The sequence below is a fragment of the Blennius ocellaris genome (assembly GCF_963422515.1).
Source record: "Blennius ocellaris genome assembly, chromosome: 3".
Taxonomy (NCBI): Eukaryota; Metazoa; Chordata; class Actinopteri; order Blenniiformes; family Blenniidae; genus Blennius; species Blennius ocellaris.
This window is the reverse complement of record NC_137652.1, coordinates 17,350,533-17,369,660: the sequence shown is the minus strand read 5'-3', so window position 1 is coordinate 17,369,660 and position 19,128 is coordinate 17,350,533. Positions and strand designations below refer to the sequence as shown.

The 19,128-nt window shown below is 41.7% G+C and overlaps 2 protein-coding genes across 2 annotated transcripts; both read right to left on the bottom strand.

Moving 5' to 3' along the window:
* Window positions 1-972: 972 nt before the first annotated feature.
* Window positions 973-6,400, bottom strand: LOC308144523 (bifunctional apoptosis regulator-like; the record flags this gene model as incomplete). Its single annotated transcript, XM_080515653.1, has 8 exons — window positions 973-1,153; window positions 1,595-1,791; window positions 2,259-2,438; window positions 3,151-3,295; window positions 3,468-3,637; window positions 4,745-4,838; window positions 4,990-5,088; window positions 6,159-6,400. The coding sequence occupies 8 exons, from the start codon at window positions 6,398-6,400 to the stop codon at window positions 973-975; spliced, it is 1,308 nt and encodes a 435-aa protein (XP_080371779.1).
* Window positions 6,401-12,957: 6,557 nt separating this feature from the next.
* eri2 (ERI1 exoribonuclease family member 2) lies at window positions 12,958-18,200 on the bottom strand (the record flags this gene model as incomplete). Its single annotated transcript, XM_080515640.1, has 9 exons — window positions 12,958-14,418; window positions 15,151-15,239; window positions 15,340-15,421; window positions 16,007-16,107; window positions 16,284-16,446; window positions 16,535-16,662; window positions 16,750-16,830; window positions 16,938-16,999; window positions 18,178-18,200. 9 exons carry the CDS (start codon window positions 18,198-18,200, stop codon window positions 12,958-12,960), a joined length of 2,190 nt encoding a protein of 729 aa, XP_080371766.1.
* Between the last annotated feature and the right edge of the window lie 928 nt (window positions 18,201-19,128).

Genomic DNA, 19,128 nt, shown 5'->3' with positions numbered 1-19,128 from the left:
CTCCAAGTCACAGCTAGAGACATTCGTTTCTTGGCATTACTCAAGTAATTATTCCAAATTATCCTGCTGTGTCAAAGATTAGCTTCAGAAAAGTCACTTTTCTCCAAAGTGCCGCCACAAACCCACACAGATTAAACAGGTAAGAAAAGGAATAATTCCAGTGTTATTTAAAAATGTTTATTTTTCATCAATACAGAACCAAAATCACAGTGTAAATTTAGTGCAAATGAACAATGTAAAAATACACCAAATCTGATTACTCAGTTCACCCGTTGAAATGAAATACAAAATAAGTTTGAAAACAATACAATGTGGAAGGCATTCGTCAGCTGTATGAAGAGAGACATTAAAATCAAAAGTTTAGATGAGCAATTCAAGGAATTTTAAGGTTTGTTTTTTCCCCTTTGTGGATCTTTAAAGAAAAGGGACTACAGATGAAGAACAGTGAAATTTACACGGGCCTTTAGGGTTTATGTTTCTCATTTGAACCTTCAAACAATTGACTCATTTAAATCTTGCTGGGAGCTAGGCTTTCCTGCATCTCTGTTAACACCAACTTCACCGCTGCACTGAAGAGATGCTGCTTCACTCAAGCAGACACTTAAAAAGGCAAACTAAGAAATATGTCCCAACCTTTTCCACCTTCAGTAGCCAAGCGACTCTCATATCAGTGCTATGAAGGTCTTAGCGAGGCAAGGTTCACTCCCTTCGCTTTATTTTTAACATTTGCATAACTGCTCCCTTGATTCTTCAGGCAATGTGGTTTGTGAATGCGCTGTGTGAACAGAGATCATCAGTCATGTCACAGCTGATTCCCTTCTGCTCAGGATTTGTTTTGTACCCCGCACATCTCAGATCCATTAATTGTTCAGAGAGATGAGGGGAGCCACAAATCAGGCTCTTCAGACCATTTTAATTCTACTCTGCTGCAGCAATAAGGAGCCATGGGCTGCACACAGTTCATTACAGAGCCTATATTGCAGGGTACATTACCCGGCGCACCACCGAGCTAAAGGTGATGATAGGACTGAAGTAGAGCGCCCAGTAGAAGTAGCAACTGCACAAAAACTCTGGGAAGAAGGGCCAGATGATGGTGAAGAGGAATCCGTGAGAGATTGCACACAAGTGGTCCCACATCGCAATGGGCAGCGTCCTGCATAAAGAAGATCCAGATTAGTGCACTGCTGTGCGAAGTTTCCTGCTACAGCCTGAAGAAGCTATATTAAGTTTGTCACTCATTTACATGTTGGATGAACAAACACCAAAGAGTTGTCAGGACTTTAAGGGACGACAACTGTAGTGATTTCTTACCAATAGCACAGCAGCATTTAAATCCTTCATTATGTTCAACACTTTACCTCCAAGCTTTTTTGGTGTCCATCTTTCCATCATTTTGCAAAATTCATGCTTAATCAAGTGTGTGAAATTATAGAAAAGTAATAATTGCCCTCTTAGTTTGCAGTTCTTCAAAAAAGCAGCATGTGCTTGGTTTGTTCCATGATTAACCGTTACCACAATAAAAACCCTCATCTTAAACAATGTAGGAATTCTTTTCCCACACTCACTACATGTAGGTCCGAGTGCGTTTGTCTACCTGAGCCTGGCTATGACCCACAGTTCCACCAGAGTGGTGACCTCCAGCATAAACAACAGTAGCGTGTCGATGATGATGATGCGGGAGGTCCAGTAGTGGACGTCCAGCCAGGCCCAGGCAAACGCTGTGATCAGCTGGTATGGAATCAGAAAGTATTGGACCAGGAACTCGGCCCACTGTTGCCAGCTGGGCGCCACCTGGAGAACACACAAGCACAGGATGGACGAGCTCCGCATGTTAAAATGAAGCAAAAGAGAGGCGAAAGGTATTTTCAATCCCAAAGATTTAAATTGCATCCCGATGTAGATTTCAAGAAGAACAGGAAATACTTGATGTATACTCTGCAAACAATGTAGGCTGCTGTGCAGAAGAAAATCTGGCCGTTTGTGGCACTTTTCCTCATTCACAGAATAAATTCAAGCTGTTCAGATGTTTTCCTGCCGTTATTGCATCATGGATAAGTAGATATTACACTTGGCAAAATGTTTTGCACAGTCGTGCATATAAATCTTCAAATATCCAAAATGATGCCTATATCAAAATTATGCGTTTTACCGCACGGTGGGTGAGTTCTCGTCTAGTGAGTTGTAATAAGGTTTTATTACAAGCAGCAATAAAAGTAAACAGATGTATGAAGTGTTTTGTTTCATCTTCCAAGTCGTACCTGCTTGTCGAGGTATTTGCTCTCCACAGACTGTTCAATGTCCGGGACGGCCGGGCAGCAGGTGTGTAGGAAGGGCAAGAAGCTCTCCGAGTAGTCGAATAAATACATGTAAAAGATTGTGAGGCGAGGGGAGCGTTTCAGTCCGTACACCAGGAACACAGACATCCTGCAGTGGGCCACCTGGCAGAGAAAAACAGAATTATGAAATGTGATACGACTGAAAATAACTTATGAATGAAAGTCCGATAAAGTCCTAACTGCAACCCCAAACTTCAAAAGAGCATCAAATGTTTTCAGACTTCTTGCCATTTCATGGAAAATGTCCCAATTTTGATTATGATGGCAGTTTAAAAAAAAAAGTTTGGAAACGCGATTGGTGCAAAACAAAAAACACCTGGTGACCAATTTTGTGCCAAGTCAAAAAGAGAATTATGAGAAATGTCGGTTTGTAAAAAACATGAAGATTCAAATTTTATTTTTTACCTTCAGCCTTCAATGCATTAAAGCTCAAGCATAATTCTCCACTGGATATCACAGCATAAGCTGGAAGATGCAAAGAAGACTAAAAATGTGAAGCCAATCCAAAAGAGCCATTGATTTTCTCTGGACAACCTCATTTAAAATGTGTCCGAGACAGAATAGAAAACTGTCCTGAGGTCAGATGAGTCAACATTAAATTTTCCAAAACCATAGACACCGTTAACTGTGGACCTAAAAGTAAGTGTGGTGCCACATTAGACCGTAAGGTAAAGCTTGTTTGATGCATGGATTTTTTCATACATTTCTGTAGAGAACCGTCAGCGTGCTCTGCATTGAGCGGGCTGATCCTCAAGAGAGGCCCCAGCACATTTAATTTTCAGGATTAAAATTTTTTTTAAAGTTAATGGCTTACTTTGTATTCCCAGAGGTTCTGTGGAGGTTTGATTCCCAGGGTTTCCGCTCGGTCCAGCTCAGCCAGGACAGCTCGTCGGTGAGCCTGGTTTGTTATGTTGTAAGGAGACCTCAGCAACTCCTCCTCCCCCAGCATCAGCAGGAGTCTGAAGAGAGGGGGGGGAATGCATCACCAATAGGACAACCCACAATACATACAACTAAGCATTAAAAGGTGCGTTCACACAGGACCAAGTTGATTAAAGTCTGAACACAGTTTATTATAACTTTCTGTACAGGATGAAAGGAGTGTATTTTTCCACCGTGTGGTTCATTTACCTTCCATTAACGTTTTCCTGCTGGAAGGCTTCCTTGTACAGCTGAGCCCACGGCCCCAGCAGCTCCAGCCAGGACACCACGTCCTCCGGAGTCCACAGAGAGATGGGTTTACGGATCAGGACGTGCTGCTCCACACCACTGCTGCTCCAGTGATACACCAGCACCAACGCCTGGACGCGCACGCACACACACTGCTGGTGAACTGGTTCTGATCAAACCGCTTCCTGGCAAGGCTTGAATTATTTGCTGTAAAAGTAATCATCCTGATGGATGCAACATGCTGCCATCAGCCTCCTGATAATTCTCACTTTCACAGTCAACCAGTGTGAAGACAGGCTCATGATGAGAGAAGATGGGGAAATGGCCATCTTCAAGCATCTTTAGAAAGTCAGGGTTCCGTAATCGGACGTCAGGTATATTGTATTACCATAATGAAGACTTCTTTTCATCATCAAAACTTTTAAAATCGCAGTTTGCATCTGATCCAAAAATGCAGCTTCAAGTGCTCAGGTGAGCTAAAGCGAACATTACACCCAGTTCTGCACCAGCTTCAGAAGTTGTTTAATGTTTTTTTTTTTTTTTTATGAATTCATCAGATTCTATAATTTGAGCCTTCTGGAGCCCTCCGGTCAACGCAAGGATTGACTTAACTTTAATTTCTAGTAACAATTATTAAAATCAATGGGGGATCGTTTGAGACTGTACATGCATTACACAAACCTGCAAGTTAAACTTTATATCAAAAACGAGCAGTTTATAAATACCAATGCATTTGGATTTCTATTGAGGCAGAATGGCATTTGATGTGAATATACCGATTTGTTCCACATCAAATAATAATGCAACAGACCCAAGATAAAACTTTTCCCATCCCATGATGTCTGAAAAATTGATTGTTGCAGAAATATCTCATTTCAGGCTGAAAATGAACCAAGAGCATTTTCATTCAACTTCCAAGTTTTTATTTCCCATCTCGCAGAGGTTTCTGACAAATTATACTTTGATTTCTATCATAGTTTCAATGTATGCATCCTGGGTAGCAGATATTATTTTTTTTATGTGGGGGGGAGAGAGGAAATGCAAACAAACTGATAAGTTGCACAAAAGGCTCGGGCACATTGACGCTATCCACCCTTCTGCTGCCAGAAGCAAATGCGCGTATACATTTTCTGCCACGTGGCAAAACAAACATCGCTCCCAGGTCAAAACACGTCATACTGTTGGGACATCTGAATATAAAATGCAAATACTCTAAAGGAGATACTTTTTAAACTTACAGCGACAAACGTGAGTGCAGTCAAGACCCCGGAGAAGAAGGAATTTGTTCCTCTGGTCGGGATTGTTCTGGGTTGGTTCAAGTGGTCACCATAGCTATGGAGATGACAAGTTTTGCCAGTCAAAAGTCAACAAATTATCAAAGTAAATAATCAAACTGTCCAGTAAAAGCCCAAGACTGCAAAAGGAGTGTTCATTGGTCGACTTGAATGTTGCATATGAGGAGCTGTGGTGGATTTTAAAGTACCTCTGAAATGCCAACAAACTCCGGGAGATTTTGGAGTTTGCCTGGATCTCCACTTTCCGCCGCTCCACTTCCTCACGGAAATACTTGTCTGTGGCATCTCTGAGGAGAACAGGACGACAACCGTTAGACGATAGTCGATTGCAAGACAAACAACGGGAAGGCGCTGATGTTTGAACACTCTGGCATCTCCAACTATAACGACGCCGAACTTGTGTTAAAACTACAAGAAGTCAGAAAGTGTTTGCGCAGCCATGGTGAGGAATTTCTTTTGACTTCCTAATAAAAGACTGCTTTCTTTACCTCATAAAGGGACAAACATGTCTGTCGTTTGACAACAAGGCCGCATTAAAGTGTTCGTTAATTTCTGTTATATTACTTTACATTTTTTCCTGAGTTATTTTGACCAAGGCCAGCTGTTTTTACCCAGTTGTGGAAGGAGTCAATCTGTGAAAAAGAGTTTAGAATGTGATCGTCTACCGTTTCCATTTCTACCTGAAAGTGATCAATTCCAGACTAGTAATTACAAGGTGAAACCTTTCTTTCCAGACATTTTTTGTTTGAGCTTTTTCAATAAAGTTAACTTGGTGAGGCTTGACACGATGCCATTTGAAACATTAAGTCTTGGGCTCAACAAGACGATTGGAGACAACATGCTTGTACCAATTTGGCCAGATTTGGTTATGGCAAAGTTCTTTCTGTTCAGAAATCTGCTGTGAGAGTGTCACACAATTGGGACCATCAAAAAAACATCACAGCAGGTACAAATGCTGCGTTAATAGGTAGCTTCGACACAGATTCCCTCGGCATTTCCAGCGTCATGGAAATAACTGGTACCAAAGTAGAACAAACAAAACAAAAATAGCTTACGTTTGCAAAAGCACTTCACGAGTAAAATTGATGAGCAGTACCTACTTAGATTTGTGATATTAAGAAAACGTCTTCATTCAGCCATCGTTACATTAAAATGAAAATCACATTTATAATTGCTTTCTTTGGTTTGAAAAGAGAAAAAAAAATCCCCCCAATAAAGCAACTGTGTTGCGCCAACGATTTAAAATGTTTGGTTTTTTTTTGTCCACACCCCACTTCAGATGGTTTCTATTCTCTTCTCCACCAGAGAAACTCAAACATTAAAAGCAAGTGATACGACGGGACTGTGAGAGGCAAACCTCAGCAGTATGTTGATTTTGGGAAAGCCTTGCCACTTTTCCCTGCACTCCGGGCACTCGTTCTTGCGCGACGACACCCACCACTGGGCCAGACAGTGGCGGCAGAAGTTGTGTCCGCAGGTGAGCGTGGTGGGGTTGACCAGGATGTCGTAGCAACAGTGGCATGAGAACTCAGACTCCGAGATGCCGCTCAAATTCAGCTCTGCCCTTGTGGGAGACGACTTCGACGATCCTCGCGGCATGTTCTGGCCTAAAAGAGATGCGTTACTCATTTATATTACTCAAGTGATAGACTGCACTCATAACGCTTTCTTTCCAGCAGCCTCCTACCAAGACAGTGAGCCTTCATCAATTTACTCAAACAATAGTCTCTAGACTGTCACAGTAACACGTCGCAGGGCTTCCTGCACACATGAAATGCTAGTTTGCCAGATGAAAGTGATTGCAATTTGCACCACAGTGCAAAAGTTTGGACAGAAATGTCACAATTGCACAGGCCAACGGACAGCCTGGGATTGAGGGTTTTGACAGTCAATTGATATCACTATAATGTGTTCCCACTTATGTTGATTCAAATATGGTGTAAAAAAAAACAAAAAAAAAAACAAACATGTCTGCTCATTTTGTTTTATGGGCAACAGGATTGTTGTGACAGACTTCCAAAAATGTATACCATATTGGTAGAACAGCTCATTTCTTCCTCAGTGCGACTCGATCAGCTTCAGACATCTGGTTGATTACCAACAAACAATCTTCATTCAGAAAAAAAACAAATTAACTGATTAATATAATCTTTTTGTGAAAATACAGGTCAGAGCTGTTGATTCAGTGACAATGTCATTGTTAGACAGGACAGGGGCTTCAGAATACTTTTTCCATCAGGTGTGTTGCCTACAATTAAAATAGTTTCTAAACGCTCAGAAAGCAAAATAAATGGTCCTCTGGAGATCTTTTACAAGTATGTGATAGTTTAAACGCACACGTCATGGTAAAACCTATTGAAAGGATTTCAAGAAGGGTCAAAGCTCTTCATTCAGCCTCAACAACTTTAACCAGTTTGGTTCCAGCAAGTTTACATTTTATTGCAAAAATGCAAATCTGTCATGACGTAATGGGTTGCAGTTCACTGAATACACGAGGGCAACAGTAACGGTCAACACGTTAGGTCTGCCTCACAGAAGAGGAGTTTATGGCAATCAAGCTCCCGGCAAACTGAAAACTTTTTAAAGGAATGCAGGATGTTCTTAAAGGCGGATCTCGTTTAGCTATGCAAATAAAAACAGCAAGTTGAGCAGCTCAGTGACAAACAGCAGCTCTGACACTTGTACGACAGCGTCGCGTTCCAGTGAGGCAAGCCACCGAGTTAGCTCCGAGCCAACTCCTCCAGGATTAACCCTTGGATGCACAACCTACCAATACAAACACTTCCACAAGTGGGGTCAATTCGAAGCAATGCGTTTTGGCAACATACTTGCTTGTTATTCTTTAAAACAAAGTTGCAATATTTTCATATTCTAGGTATTCCTCAGAAAACATGTTTGTGACATGAGACGATTTGCATTTTTATTTATTTTTTCATTCATTTGAAGAAATTGCAGTTTTTGTATCATGACCCCACTGTTCCACAAGCAGTTCCTATGGAATCTTCCAAGAAATTTAAATCTTAGCAACTCTGACAGTCTCACTTACACATCTGATGTGATCTTATACATCGAATGCAACTTTGACTGTCAATACTGTCCGACTTACACATGTGATGTCAGCAACATCACCACCCTGGAGGTCATTTTTACCCAGCAATACCAGTGATGCCACGTGAACACATGTTACACCAACTATCGCTCAAAATCACCAGCGTTAACACTTCACGTGCCAAATGGCGCACTAACCGACATTAACGTCCGTGTGAGAGTGAGTGACAGCTCGCGAGCTCTCTCGGTAAACTGACCCGGCTGCGGCTCTTCACGGTCCGTCTCTGGCAGGTGAGCGGCTGGAGGACACCATGACACTCCGGAAAGCAGCCTCGGTGGTGAATATGAGGTTGCAGCGCTAACAGCTGCAGCAGATCAGAGGTGCAGGCTGTTAATTAAACCGGCGACAGCTGCTGGAGCCCAACTCTCCCTTTCCCAGCCACGCCCCCTGCACGCGCCACAGCGGAATACGTCGTCACGCTCTCACCTGTGTGGAACTATCCTCACCCCCCCCCCCCCCCCCCCTCTTCTATCATCCTATTCTTCCTCTTCATCCCCCTATTCTTTCTCCTCTTTAATCAGTCCTCTTCTTCCTCCTCCCTTTCCTTCTCATCCTCCTCTTCCATGAGAGAGAGACCTTAGTGGGTTTATAGGTTCTCTTGATTAGGACCAGTGGAGGTTCTTGGTCAGCTTTTGGGGGCCAGCTGCAACGATGTGTTTTGACCGATAAATAAATAAATAACAAGCAAATAGTACGCCTACACTCTGAAATGATTTCAGCAAATGGCAGTAAACTTCCAGCTGGAGCACGAATGGAGTTTTTCCACTAGTACATACTCAGCCTTACTCGACTTGCCTCGCTTTTGACGCTTTTCCATTACGTATATATGCGATTCAAATAGAAGTAGCTCCTCTGGAAAGGTCTAATCTGTATCGTAGTTAGTACTCCCAGGGTCCTTACATTTGTTATCGGTTATAGTTGACTTAAGGCAGGTTTTCTCCAGCTTTAAAACTCAACTCAAAAGACACAGTACTCACTGGGATTGCAGAGTCTGAACTGCTCAAAAAACACTTGGTTCAATAAAACATTGGCTCCTGAATCAAGTCGTCAATATTTAAATTGTTTAATCAAGTAAATGAAAACAATGTTGTCCCATTCTGAAATTAATCACTATTAATCATTATTGATGAAGGCCATAGCCTTTTCCATTTTAAGCTTGCCATCAGGGTGGTTAAGTAGATTTGACTAAAATCTGTAAAATTAAATGCAAAGGTAAATATAAAGAAAATAGACATGGAAAAGGCATATACAGTCACAATATTGGAGCATAGAACAGAGGGGAAAAAGTAAGGATCAGTCCAGTTGTTCAGACTTGTTGCTACAAAGTCAAACGTACCTGCTGTGAAACAACTGAGAAAAAAGAATACTGTATTAGGAAAGGGGAAAAATATCAAGATGGTTCAACTTGATATGGGCAGTGGAGCACCAAAAACAAAACAAAAACAAAAAAAAATCTAAAAAGTGAGATAATGTAGAGGAAACCATCAAGACCATACAACCTAATGTAAGTCCTTCCTGTGACATGTTTAACTTGCTCTGAGGAGAAAACACCTGGAAGAAAGCAAAGAAAAACATGAAAAAAGCTCACAGTACAATATGACAAACAACTATCAGTACTAAACAATGCATTGTGAGCAAGACACAGGAAGTACTGGAGGTTCTGGTCAGAAGTTTCTGTGAAGCAAGAACAAACAAACAAACAAATGAAAAACAACAATATAAAACCATCACACAAGAATACAGAAGCATGCAGTAACGTGACATGATGTTGGCCACAAGATCTAGAGTTCAAGGCCAAAGATACCAAAAGTAGTGAGACAGATGAGGCCACGATGATCCAGTGTCAGAGGGAGCTTCAAAGAGAAGACACAAGGGCATGAGCAAAGGAGACAACAATGGACCACATTACATTGCTCATAAAACTTTATGTGGAGCCGGGACCAGAGATTTTGAACTCAATAGTCCAAGTTCAGGCATATCCAAAGACAGGGAACAGAGAAGAAAAAGGAGACAACTGCAAAAAGATGGCAAAGCACACGATCGAGTGAAACAGCCTCACTCAACCTTACTCAACAGTCCCATGAGACCAAAGCCCACAGGTCACAGTTTTGATGATACAAGGAAATATTTGTTAAAAGAAAAAATATAGACATGGGACAGAACAAAAAGCATAAATAAATCTGAGTACAATGCATAAAGCCTGGATGTTGGCCAAGGACCACAGATTATGATCTTTCTGCTCCATCGAGAAAAAAGACCAACCAATACAAAGAGTGAAAAAAAACCAACAAAAAAAAAAAACACCTTACGAAATACCAAGAAGATGCACAACAGAAAACCAGAACATCACTTGGTCTGCTCCTGGGATTAGAGATCTTCAACTGTCTGCTCCACTACCAGATAACAGTGAGGAGATGACTGACACACACACACACACACACACACACACACACACACACACACACACACACACACACACACACACACACACACACACACACACACACACACACACACACACACACACACACACACACACACACACACCAAACGTGATGTAACACAGGAAATATTTGCACGAGAAAAAATAAAGACAAGAGAAGGCAAAGACAAAGGAAAAAGACCCAGACGTAGAGGACAATGGGATGAAATGATCCACTTCGGAGAATCTGTGAGGAGGTTAGTATTACCTTTGGACTCAGGGAGACAAGTGATGAAATCCAGGGAAATGTTCGACTTCGGGTGAGAATGAACAGGAGGAGGGTGCAGACGAAGGCCCCCAACCAATCGTCAGACCTTTCTTTAAGTCAGGAATGTTCGGAAATAAGAGCACTGTTAAAGCCTAATTTAAGCTTCCTAGATGCTCGGTATTTCTCTGGCACCCAAGAGAATGGAGCTTGTCGGAGGTGGAGGGGAGCTGCAACTTAACTGTAACACCAAGTGGAAGTGGGTGAATCCAGCTGAAGCTGACAGAGCAGTGACTCTGCCTCTCAGACTGGCGAGGTCATGGCCATGACTCTAAACGGGACTCGACCATCTCAGTGGAGCGGTTAATGGGGTCCGCTAAAGTTTTAATGTAACCAGGATGAGTTCAACAGGAGGTCATGTAACCAGCCTGACGTTTGGGAGTAAATCCAGTGATGCAAACTGATCAGCTGCAAGGGCGCAAATATTCAGTGGCATAATGAGAAACTCTTTCCTGCTCTCCTGTAAGTTAAAAAGTACTTTTCCCATCTCTATCTTAGGAAGGTGACTTTAACATTTTTTGAGGGGGGGGGGGGAATGTCAGTGAATGATTGAGGCCCAAGTCTCAGCTCAAGTGTGCCTGACAGATGAGAGATTATAGATGATTTGTTCCCACAGTGGGCGAACGAGGAGCCTGCAGTTAGAAATGAAGACCACGTTACACTGGAAGGAGTCGACATTTATTTGAATCCTCAGAGGCACTGCGGTTGTCGTGTCAGCTTTCAAAAACGAGTGGTGACCTGCTCTGTGACCCTCGGATGGATGAAGGGGGAGAGAAGGTGGATGAATGTTATTATCAAGGGTCTTTCGGTGTGGAGATTTCACGTTCTTCTGAGGTCAAACAAGTGCCTAAACCATAGCTACAGACGTGAATTTAGGCCAAACATGCAAATGAGTTTCAAGAGAGGGAACAGTGGACAAAAAAATCCTTTAATTATGGCCTTCTGCTTTGATTAAACTTAGAGTTTAGATATATAATCCTTCGTTGTGAGAGGAAAAGAAGTTGACCTCTGCTTCTCTGAGAGAAGCAACATCATAACTGTTATAAATGTCCTGAAAATGTAGCTTCTTTATTAAATCTTAACATATTTTGTAATATGCTTATTTTATATTTCTTGACCTGTGAGCCACTGGAATATGTGAAACTCCCCAGGGTGAGACGAGTAGAAGCTCGGTCTGATCTTTACAACATAAAAAAAAAAAGAAACTTTTCAGCAAATACAGGTACCAGTGTCTTGGTGACCATAGAAGTTGTTTATTACAAAGACGAGTACAGATCATCTTCAAAATACATGGTGAAAAATAGATCTAAAAGAATTAATTCACAATTAACTTGTCACACTAATCAAATTAAAAATATCACCTCACAATTAAAAATATTATAATGTTTATGACGTCTAGTATTCAACGTCACAATATCTAATACCTGAATGTTTCATTTTAACCACGTTTTAAATAAGAAGAAATATATAGTTTTTCTTTTTTCCCTTCTTGTGCATATTACATATGAAACATACAATTAAAAACTTTGCAACATTTTTGAAAGCCTATTGTACATAACAGAGGTTACCGTCTCTGGAATGCTTTCGGATTTCACTGAAAAAAAACCCTATTTAACACGAGGTAACACAAAAACTCAGTAATGAATTTTGAACAGAGCAAGACAGACAGAGCAGTGCAGTTTATGTGGAATGTACAGATCTGTACCTTCGTATTTTCCTGAGACAACGAAGCAGCCATTCAGAGATCTCTGGTGGCTTTAATGACCCCCACCTCACTGGAGGAGAGAACAACATAAATATAGGCAAAACAAAACAATTGTGCTTCCAGATACAATAATTCACACTGTAAATATTGGTTTTTGTTGGCAAAGCAGTCAGTCAGAACTGATGAAGCCTGTCGGATGAAAGGCGATGTCTTCCACACCCAAAGAAAATCCAGGAGCTTTTGAAAAGAGAAGAAACAGGGATACCATTTCTTTTATGAACGACTAACAGACTACTGTAAAGATGTTGTTTCCCCCCCCGATAAGTCACATGATCACTTTGTCACGTTAACCAGAGATGTACACAATTCATAGACACGCAAACATTGTGGACAATAGTAAAAGTACAGTTGTTGGGTAAAATAACTGTAGAATCACCTATTGCATATCAATGTATTGCTCATTTTCACATGGTTTAAAATTACGACAAGCTGTTGTCGATAAAAAAAAAAAAAAACACTTATGTACCAATTGCAGTCTTTTTTCCACAAAAAAAAAGACTTTCAATGTTTGCAAAATTGCCTGAAAGTACAGTTTTTAGCAACTTTTCCTCGTTGGCCGGTGGGCTTGTTGAAGGGAGATTGTGGAGTTCATCTGACAGAGCGAAGCAGACGATCTGATAGGACGAGATCCCACCGAGCTGCTCGTCATCACAGCAGACTCCCATTTAAAAAACTGGCATCCTTTCTCCACCCGGCCTCCACCGGAGCGGCGCACCGGACAGCAGTAAAACCCCCGGCCGTGATTGGGGCCGCCGTTGGAGACGAGCTGCCGCTTTGCACGGCGGCCACACTCGCACAGTGGGGAGGTGACTCTTTGGACTCCCTTTGCGGTCGCACCGTAGGAGGAGCGACTGCTGAAGGAGGAACGACTGCTGAAGGAGGAGTGTGTGTTGGTCAACAGAGAGGAGAGGACGTTGTTTGGTGTGGGCAGAGAACCCCGTGAGGAGGATTGTGGCGTAGCGGCTGCCTGTTTCGTCGGCTCGGTAAAAACAATGAAAGAGGACTTCAGACTCTTGTGGTGTTTCAGGTGCTTGAGAACCGGTTCAGGTCTGGCAAAGGAGGTATTTGGTGTGGAAGTCTTTTCTGGGACAAAAGGTTTCGGTGTGATTAAAGAGGGTATGCTTGTTTTGGAGCTCATATGGGGCCGAACAGATGTTTTTAGTTCAGTTTTTCTTCTTGCTGCAGTGAAGTATGTGGCAGAGGTACCTGAATGCTGCATCACTTCATTTAAGTGATCAGAGATTTTAGCGGAGGCTTTTGTCTTTGCAGACGAGTCTCTGGTGACATTTTGCATTGCAGAGTTTCTTCTGGCGCTCCCCGCTTCTCTTAAATCTTCCTTTGACTTGTACTGATGTACTGGGGAGTGCAAGTCATCGGCCTCCACGCACTCGTAACACCCGCTATCAAAGTCCGATATGAACTCGGTGTCACATTGAAAGTCTGAGCCATAACGGCTGTCACCTTCAGCCAACACCACATCATCATAGGAGCCACACCTCTCCTCTGTCTCCACCAGAAGTTGTGCACCCTCCCCCTCCATTCGTCCTGAGGTCAACCCAGTTTCTGCAGCCTGGTTTCGTTGAGGCGGATTTGAAAAGAAGCTCACGGTTGTAGGACACAGAACAAGACTCTTATTATTGTTACCGTGAGCGCCGGTCGAAGCAGAGTTTATGGTAACGGAGTATGAAGTGCCGGAGCCACCGTCTGATGCAGCTGATCTCTGGCTGCGTCCCCACAGAGGTCCCGCCGAGCCGTTCAGAAGCGTCTTTGGAGAGATCAGGCTTTGACACGCTGGAAGTGAGGCTTGAGCAGAACCAGAGTCACTCTTTGTGTCCAAATCCTTGGTGTTGCTCTCTGAACAGGGTTGTATTTGAGAAGCTCTGCGTGGAGTTTTGGAGGAGGAACATTTACTTGTTGTTCGTGCATCTTCTTTTGTGTTCTCTTTGTCCAAGAGACAGGGTGACTTTCCAAACTTTGGTTTGCCCACTTGCAGATTCTATAAAGAGGAAGACAGGACACGATAATTGGAACTAATAACTAATAAATCCCATTTGATTTTCTAACAAACTGTGTTGACCAATGTGTTTAGCAAGCAGCTGACAGCGCGACATGTTTCTAACCCTAGTTTATTTTGTAGTTTTTTTTTCGTTAGTCACAATAAAGAAATTGATGTTTTATAGTAATTTTATGAAGCCCATAATTCTCTTATTGATCAGGGTGCTTCTCTTTCAACTGTGCCATGTCTGCTTACCAGCGGCATTGTAATTAACCACCAGCCTCATCAGCTGGCAGACTGCCGTTATGTCTGATTCCAGTCATGCAGGAATCCGTGATGAGAAGACATCACATCACCCAAATCTGTTTCTCAGAGTTTAAATTACGTGGCTTGCCTCGTTGTCAGACACTTGCATTGTGTTTAGCATAAACGCTCAACATTCTAAATAGCAAAGCAACTGAAATAGAGCAGTTGGTAATAATTCTCATATATTCATTGTACCAGAGTGCTCATGCTAAATTCTAAACAAAAAGGAGATGATTCAATATTTGCAGCAGTCTTGCTGCATCTTTATTTCAATAAATAACTTATACAAAATGAGTATTCATGTTGAAAAGTAACAACTCTACATAAAAAAATTGCCGCCTTGACCTCAAGTGTCTATTTGAGATGAGAGACGCTGGAAACTCAGGCACCGGGGTTGATTCAGGACGCTGTCGGGTGGCCACTCACCCTGTCAAGGCTCTTTGTTATTTTCATGATGCACCCGTCCCTCATCATCCGTGCTGCCAGCTGAGCTGTGTTGCGAGAGTCATCCAAACCTGATGAGAGGAAATACATGAAAGTTAAACAAATAGATAAAACAGCATTGAGAATGAAGAATGGTTTAGAATTTATGTAACCAGGTTCATTTATTTTTACCTGAATGTTCTCGACCAGAAAACTGTATTCCGAGATCCTGAAGTGCCCCATTCAGGCCTTTAGGTTTCCTGCTGTAAAAGAGCTAGAAAAGAGATAAAGTGATGATGCGTGAAACGAACCAAATGGGAAAATATATTCAATTTATTTTCTTCAAAAATATAAATGGTCAATATCTAATGTACATATACATACAACATGACACTTGTATGTATATGATTTAGGAGTCTCGATAAAAGAAATGCAACAATACATTTTCTCCTGTGTTTTTAGTTGCACTGCAAAGTCATACTGACTTCAAATTTTGGTTTTGACTTCAGATATATTGCAAAATGTCACTCTTGTAGTCATTTAGCTTGACACAAGTGCCAATATCCGATTACTTGTCTGCAATATTCACAGCATCTTCCAAACAGCTCACTTTGGAACGTCAATGAAAGTTGGATATCAGCTTTAAGTTTGAGAATCATTAAACACGGAACGTGATGTTAAAACTGTCCTTTGTGCCAAAAGATGGTGGAGGACCTTAGAATGAGTTCTTTTCTGGATCTCTGCTGTGAAACATAGGTTTTGTGGTCGCCAAAACGTCTGTGCTTGGATAGACAGGGAACAGGAATTTATAAAGTTGCACCAGACAACAAAAGCAGACAGTGAGCAGGCAGCCTCTTACCCTGTACGTGCTTCTCAGGTCGATCCAGCTATTGAGCACGTCAGGCTTATGAAGCTGTTTGCGTTTGCATTCATACTGCAAACAAACTCCAAGATCCCAGTCTGATCAAACAGAGAAACAAAGCCGCAAGAAATGCGGTGTTTTAGTGATAATTATTTTACAGGACAGAAATTGACACAAGGTAACAAATCACAGCACTTATCGCCTACAATGTACATACGCAATCACGCTTCAGGTAACTGATCATTTTCTAGAGAGAAAAACAAGCACCTTTTACCTGACCAGGTGACGAAGGTGCACAGTTTCTGTTGATGCGAAGGTTCTGACTGTCTTGGCTGAGTGTTTGGGAAGACCACCCCTTTCTCTCGTTGCAGATTTTGCAGCCAGCGGCTGAACTGCGACAGACAGATCTGAAGGGGGATTCCTGCTTCAACTTGCATCTATAAAACACACAATATTTTTCAGATGATATCCACGGGGACCAGTCGTTAAAAAAAAAGGTGCATTAACATGATTTGACACAAATACCTGTGTGATCCCGGTCAGCTCAGTGCAGAACTCCGACAGAACCGGATGCTCCTGAGGTTGAACGTACGTGTGAAACTCAGACTCAACATCGCCCGTGGACGTGTTGAGAAGAACGGCGGGAAACTCAACTATAGAGGGGGAGAAAGACACCGAGGTGTCAGCAGGAGCGAAGCTCACAAATAATGGAAAATATGAATTTCACAAATAGTCCTTACTGATCTCCTGGCTGTGGTTGTTTTTGTCTCTCCAGCAAGTGGATTCAAAGTCAATGACAACCAAGTATGAGAAAATCTGATCTGAAAAAAGAATATTGTACAAACATGAACCAAAACCTTCAGTTCCAAAGAGACTCCATCTAAATGTGATTGTTGGATAAGGCTTTAAATCAAACAATCACACTTACTTGACACGAGAGATTTCTTTGACCTGGACGACTGACTCCGCTGCCTCAGTAGTCCCAGTTCCCTGTTGGCGGAGGTAAATATATCAAGGACTTTCTGCTAGTAAAAGAGAAAGCTTTTCCAAAAAGTTCTTCAATCACATATCAGTTACTGAGAGGAGCGTGACTTTTATTTTTCACTTTAGTTTTCACTATGTCTTAATAATCCTATTATTCTGTCTGCATTTCCTTGTTAATGCTTGTGGGAGTGACGTATTCCTTCCTCACACCAGCTGTCTGCATGTCCAACATTACCGCGTCCATGAACCACTTCACTTTTCAACCTCTTCTCTTCTTACCTGGTGTCTTCATTCCCCTTTTCAATACAAACATATCATCTCTTCCTACTATAAACCATTTGAATCTTGTATTTTTTTCCTATTAAACTGTATAAAATGAGCTGTCTCTGTGATACAGGAATGTCAACGGTTGGCCTTTCATTGTGTTGAGAGTACAAGGAAGACAGCAGTTGTTTCATGAAAGTAAATGCCCTTACAGATTTTCCCAGATAGAACACAATATGAGACTCTGGGGTTAAAGTCAGCTACCCTATTATTTGAGAAATCAGCAGGAAATTGATCGGTCAAGTAAGCAACAGCATAAATTCCATCTTGCTCATAGAAGGTTTTATCAAATCTCATTCAAATGTTCATATTTTCGGAATGCACTGAAACTGAAAAATTACATAATAGTTTTCAAAAAAGGTCAAGATTCAGTGAATATACCACATGCATGAGTTACAATTTGCATTTGATATTTTAGTGGGACGTCACCACGAGAGGAACTGCAATATGTTAATTGCACACATTTCATTTGTAAATTTCATAGAGCAGATGCTGTTTTTCAAAATTCACAGCACTTCACAATAACAGCAAAGAGAAAAAAAATGTGCACACCAGACAAAAGCTCAAGATATTTGATAGAAAATCGATGTTTTCCTTCACATTTTTCACAGTTTGCTTGGTGAGAACCGGGATTGGAGCGTCTTGTGGGCCGGTTTTGACCCTCGAGCCTCCTGTTTGAATTCCCTGCATCAATCTTTAGTAAAAACTCAGATAGCACCAGTTAAACAAGTTCGGTCTGATTCTGAATACGGTTTTTGAGGAAGCGAGTTGTGAATAACCAACTTAAACGTAGTCGAAGCCATCACTGCTTTTGTTGATCAGTTGAGTTCAAGCCAGCTTAAATGAGGACATTTACTCACTTTGCGAGTTTCTTGGTCGTCATACTTGTCGTCGATTCAATCGGAATCCACAAAAAATGTCGCAGAGTCGCTTCGAACCCATCAGACGGTCTTTTATGAAGCTTGAAGTTGTAATCGTCGCAGACCGCGCAGTTTTTCAAACACAGCATCTGTGGCTCTGGGCTCGACTGGTGAAGTCTGCCAGCCAGTCCCGCTCAGTCGATCGCGGACCCACGTGGTGCCTCAATGTTTACCTCGAGCTTCGGAGGGGAACACGCGAGTCCGGACCCCCAATCTGGTATTTACCCCTCTTTATATCCACATTACTGGTCCTGCATGTGAACTGAAGGATCAGTAACTGCAGGAGGACATCAGAAGAGTCGAATAGAGAGTCAGCTACAAATGGTCCTGAGATTAGATATGAATGGGATTATATTGATCTTTAATCTTCAGTTATTTCATGTTAAAATAAATTGCGATTGCCCTCCCTTGTTTCCGATTGTTCAAAAATAAAGTAATAACATCATGTACTCATAATGTTTGGTTCCCAATAGAAGTATTTACTCCCATCTAAAAACTTTGCGTTGTTTTCAGTCTGTTAAATAAATGAGAGCTTTTGCATAATAATTTAATCCCGATTACAGATATTTAGTGGAAATCTGTGGTAAACACTCTTATCTAAATTGCTGATGAAAATTATCTTAAAATTTCTGCTGTGTGTCAAAGGATTCACTTCAATATCTTCTTGTCTCTCAAGCTCTGAATGATTTTAAACTTAAATACGTCTCAGATTACTGAGATCCTTAGGACCTTACGAAAGTGTTTCAGAATCTGAAGAAACAAGGGGAAACAGCATTTAGCATTTATAGTTGCGATATACTCAAAAATCAGTCCTCTGGTATCCAGGACAAGTTTTCTGCCTCCTTCCTAGTGATCAAAGTTGCAAATCCCTGTGAAATTAGGAATTTTTGC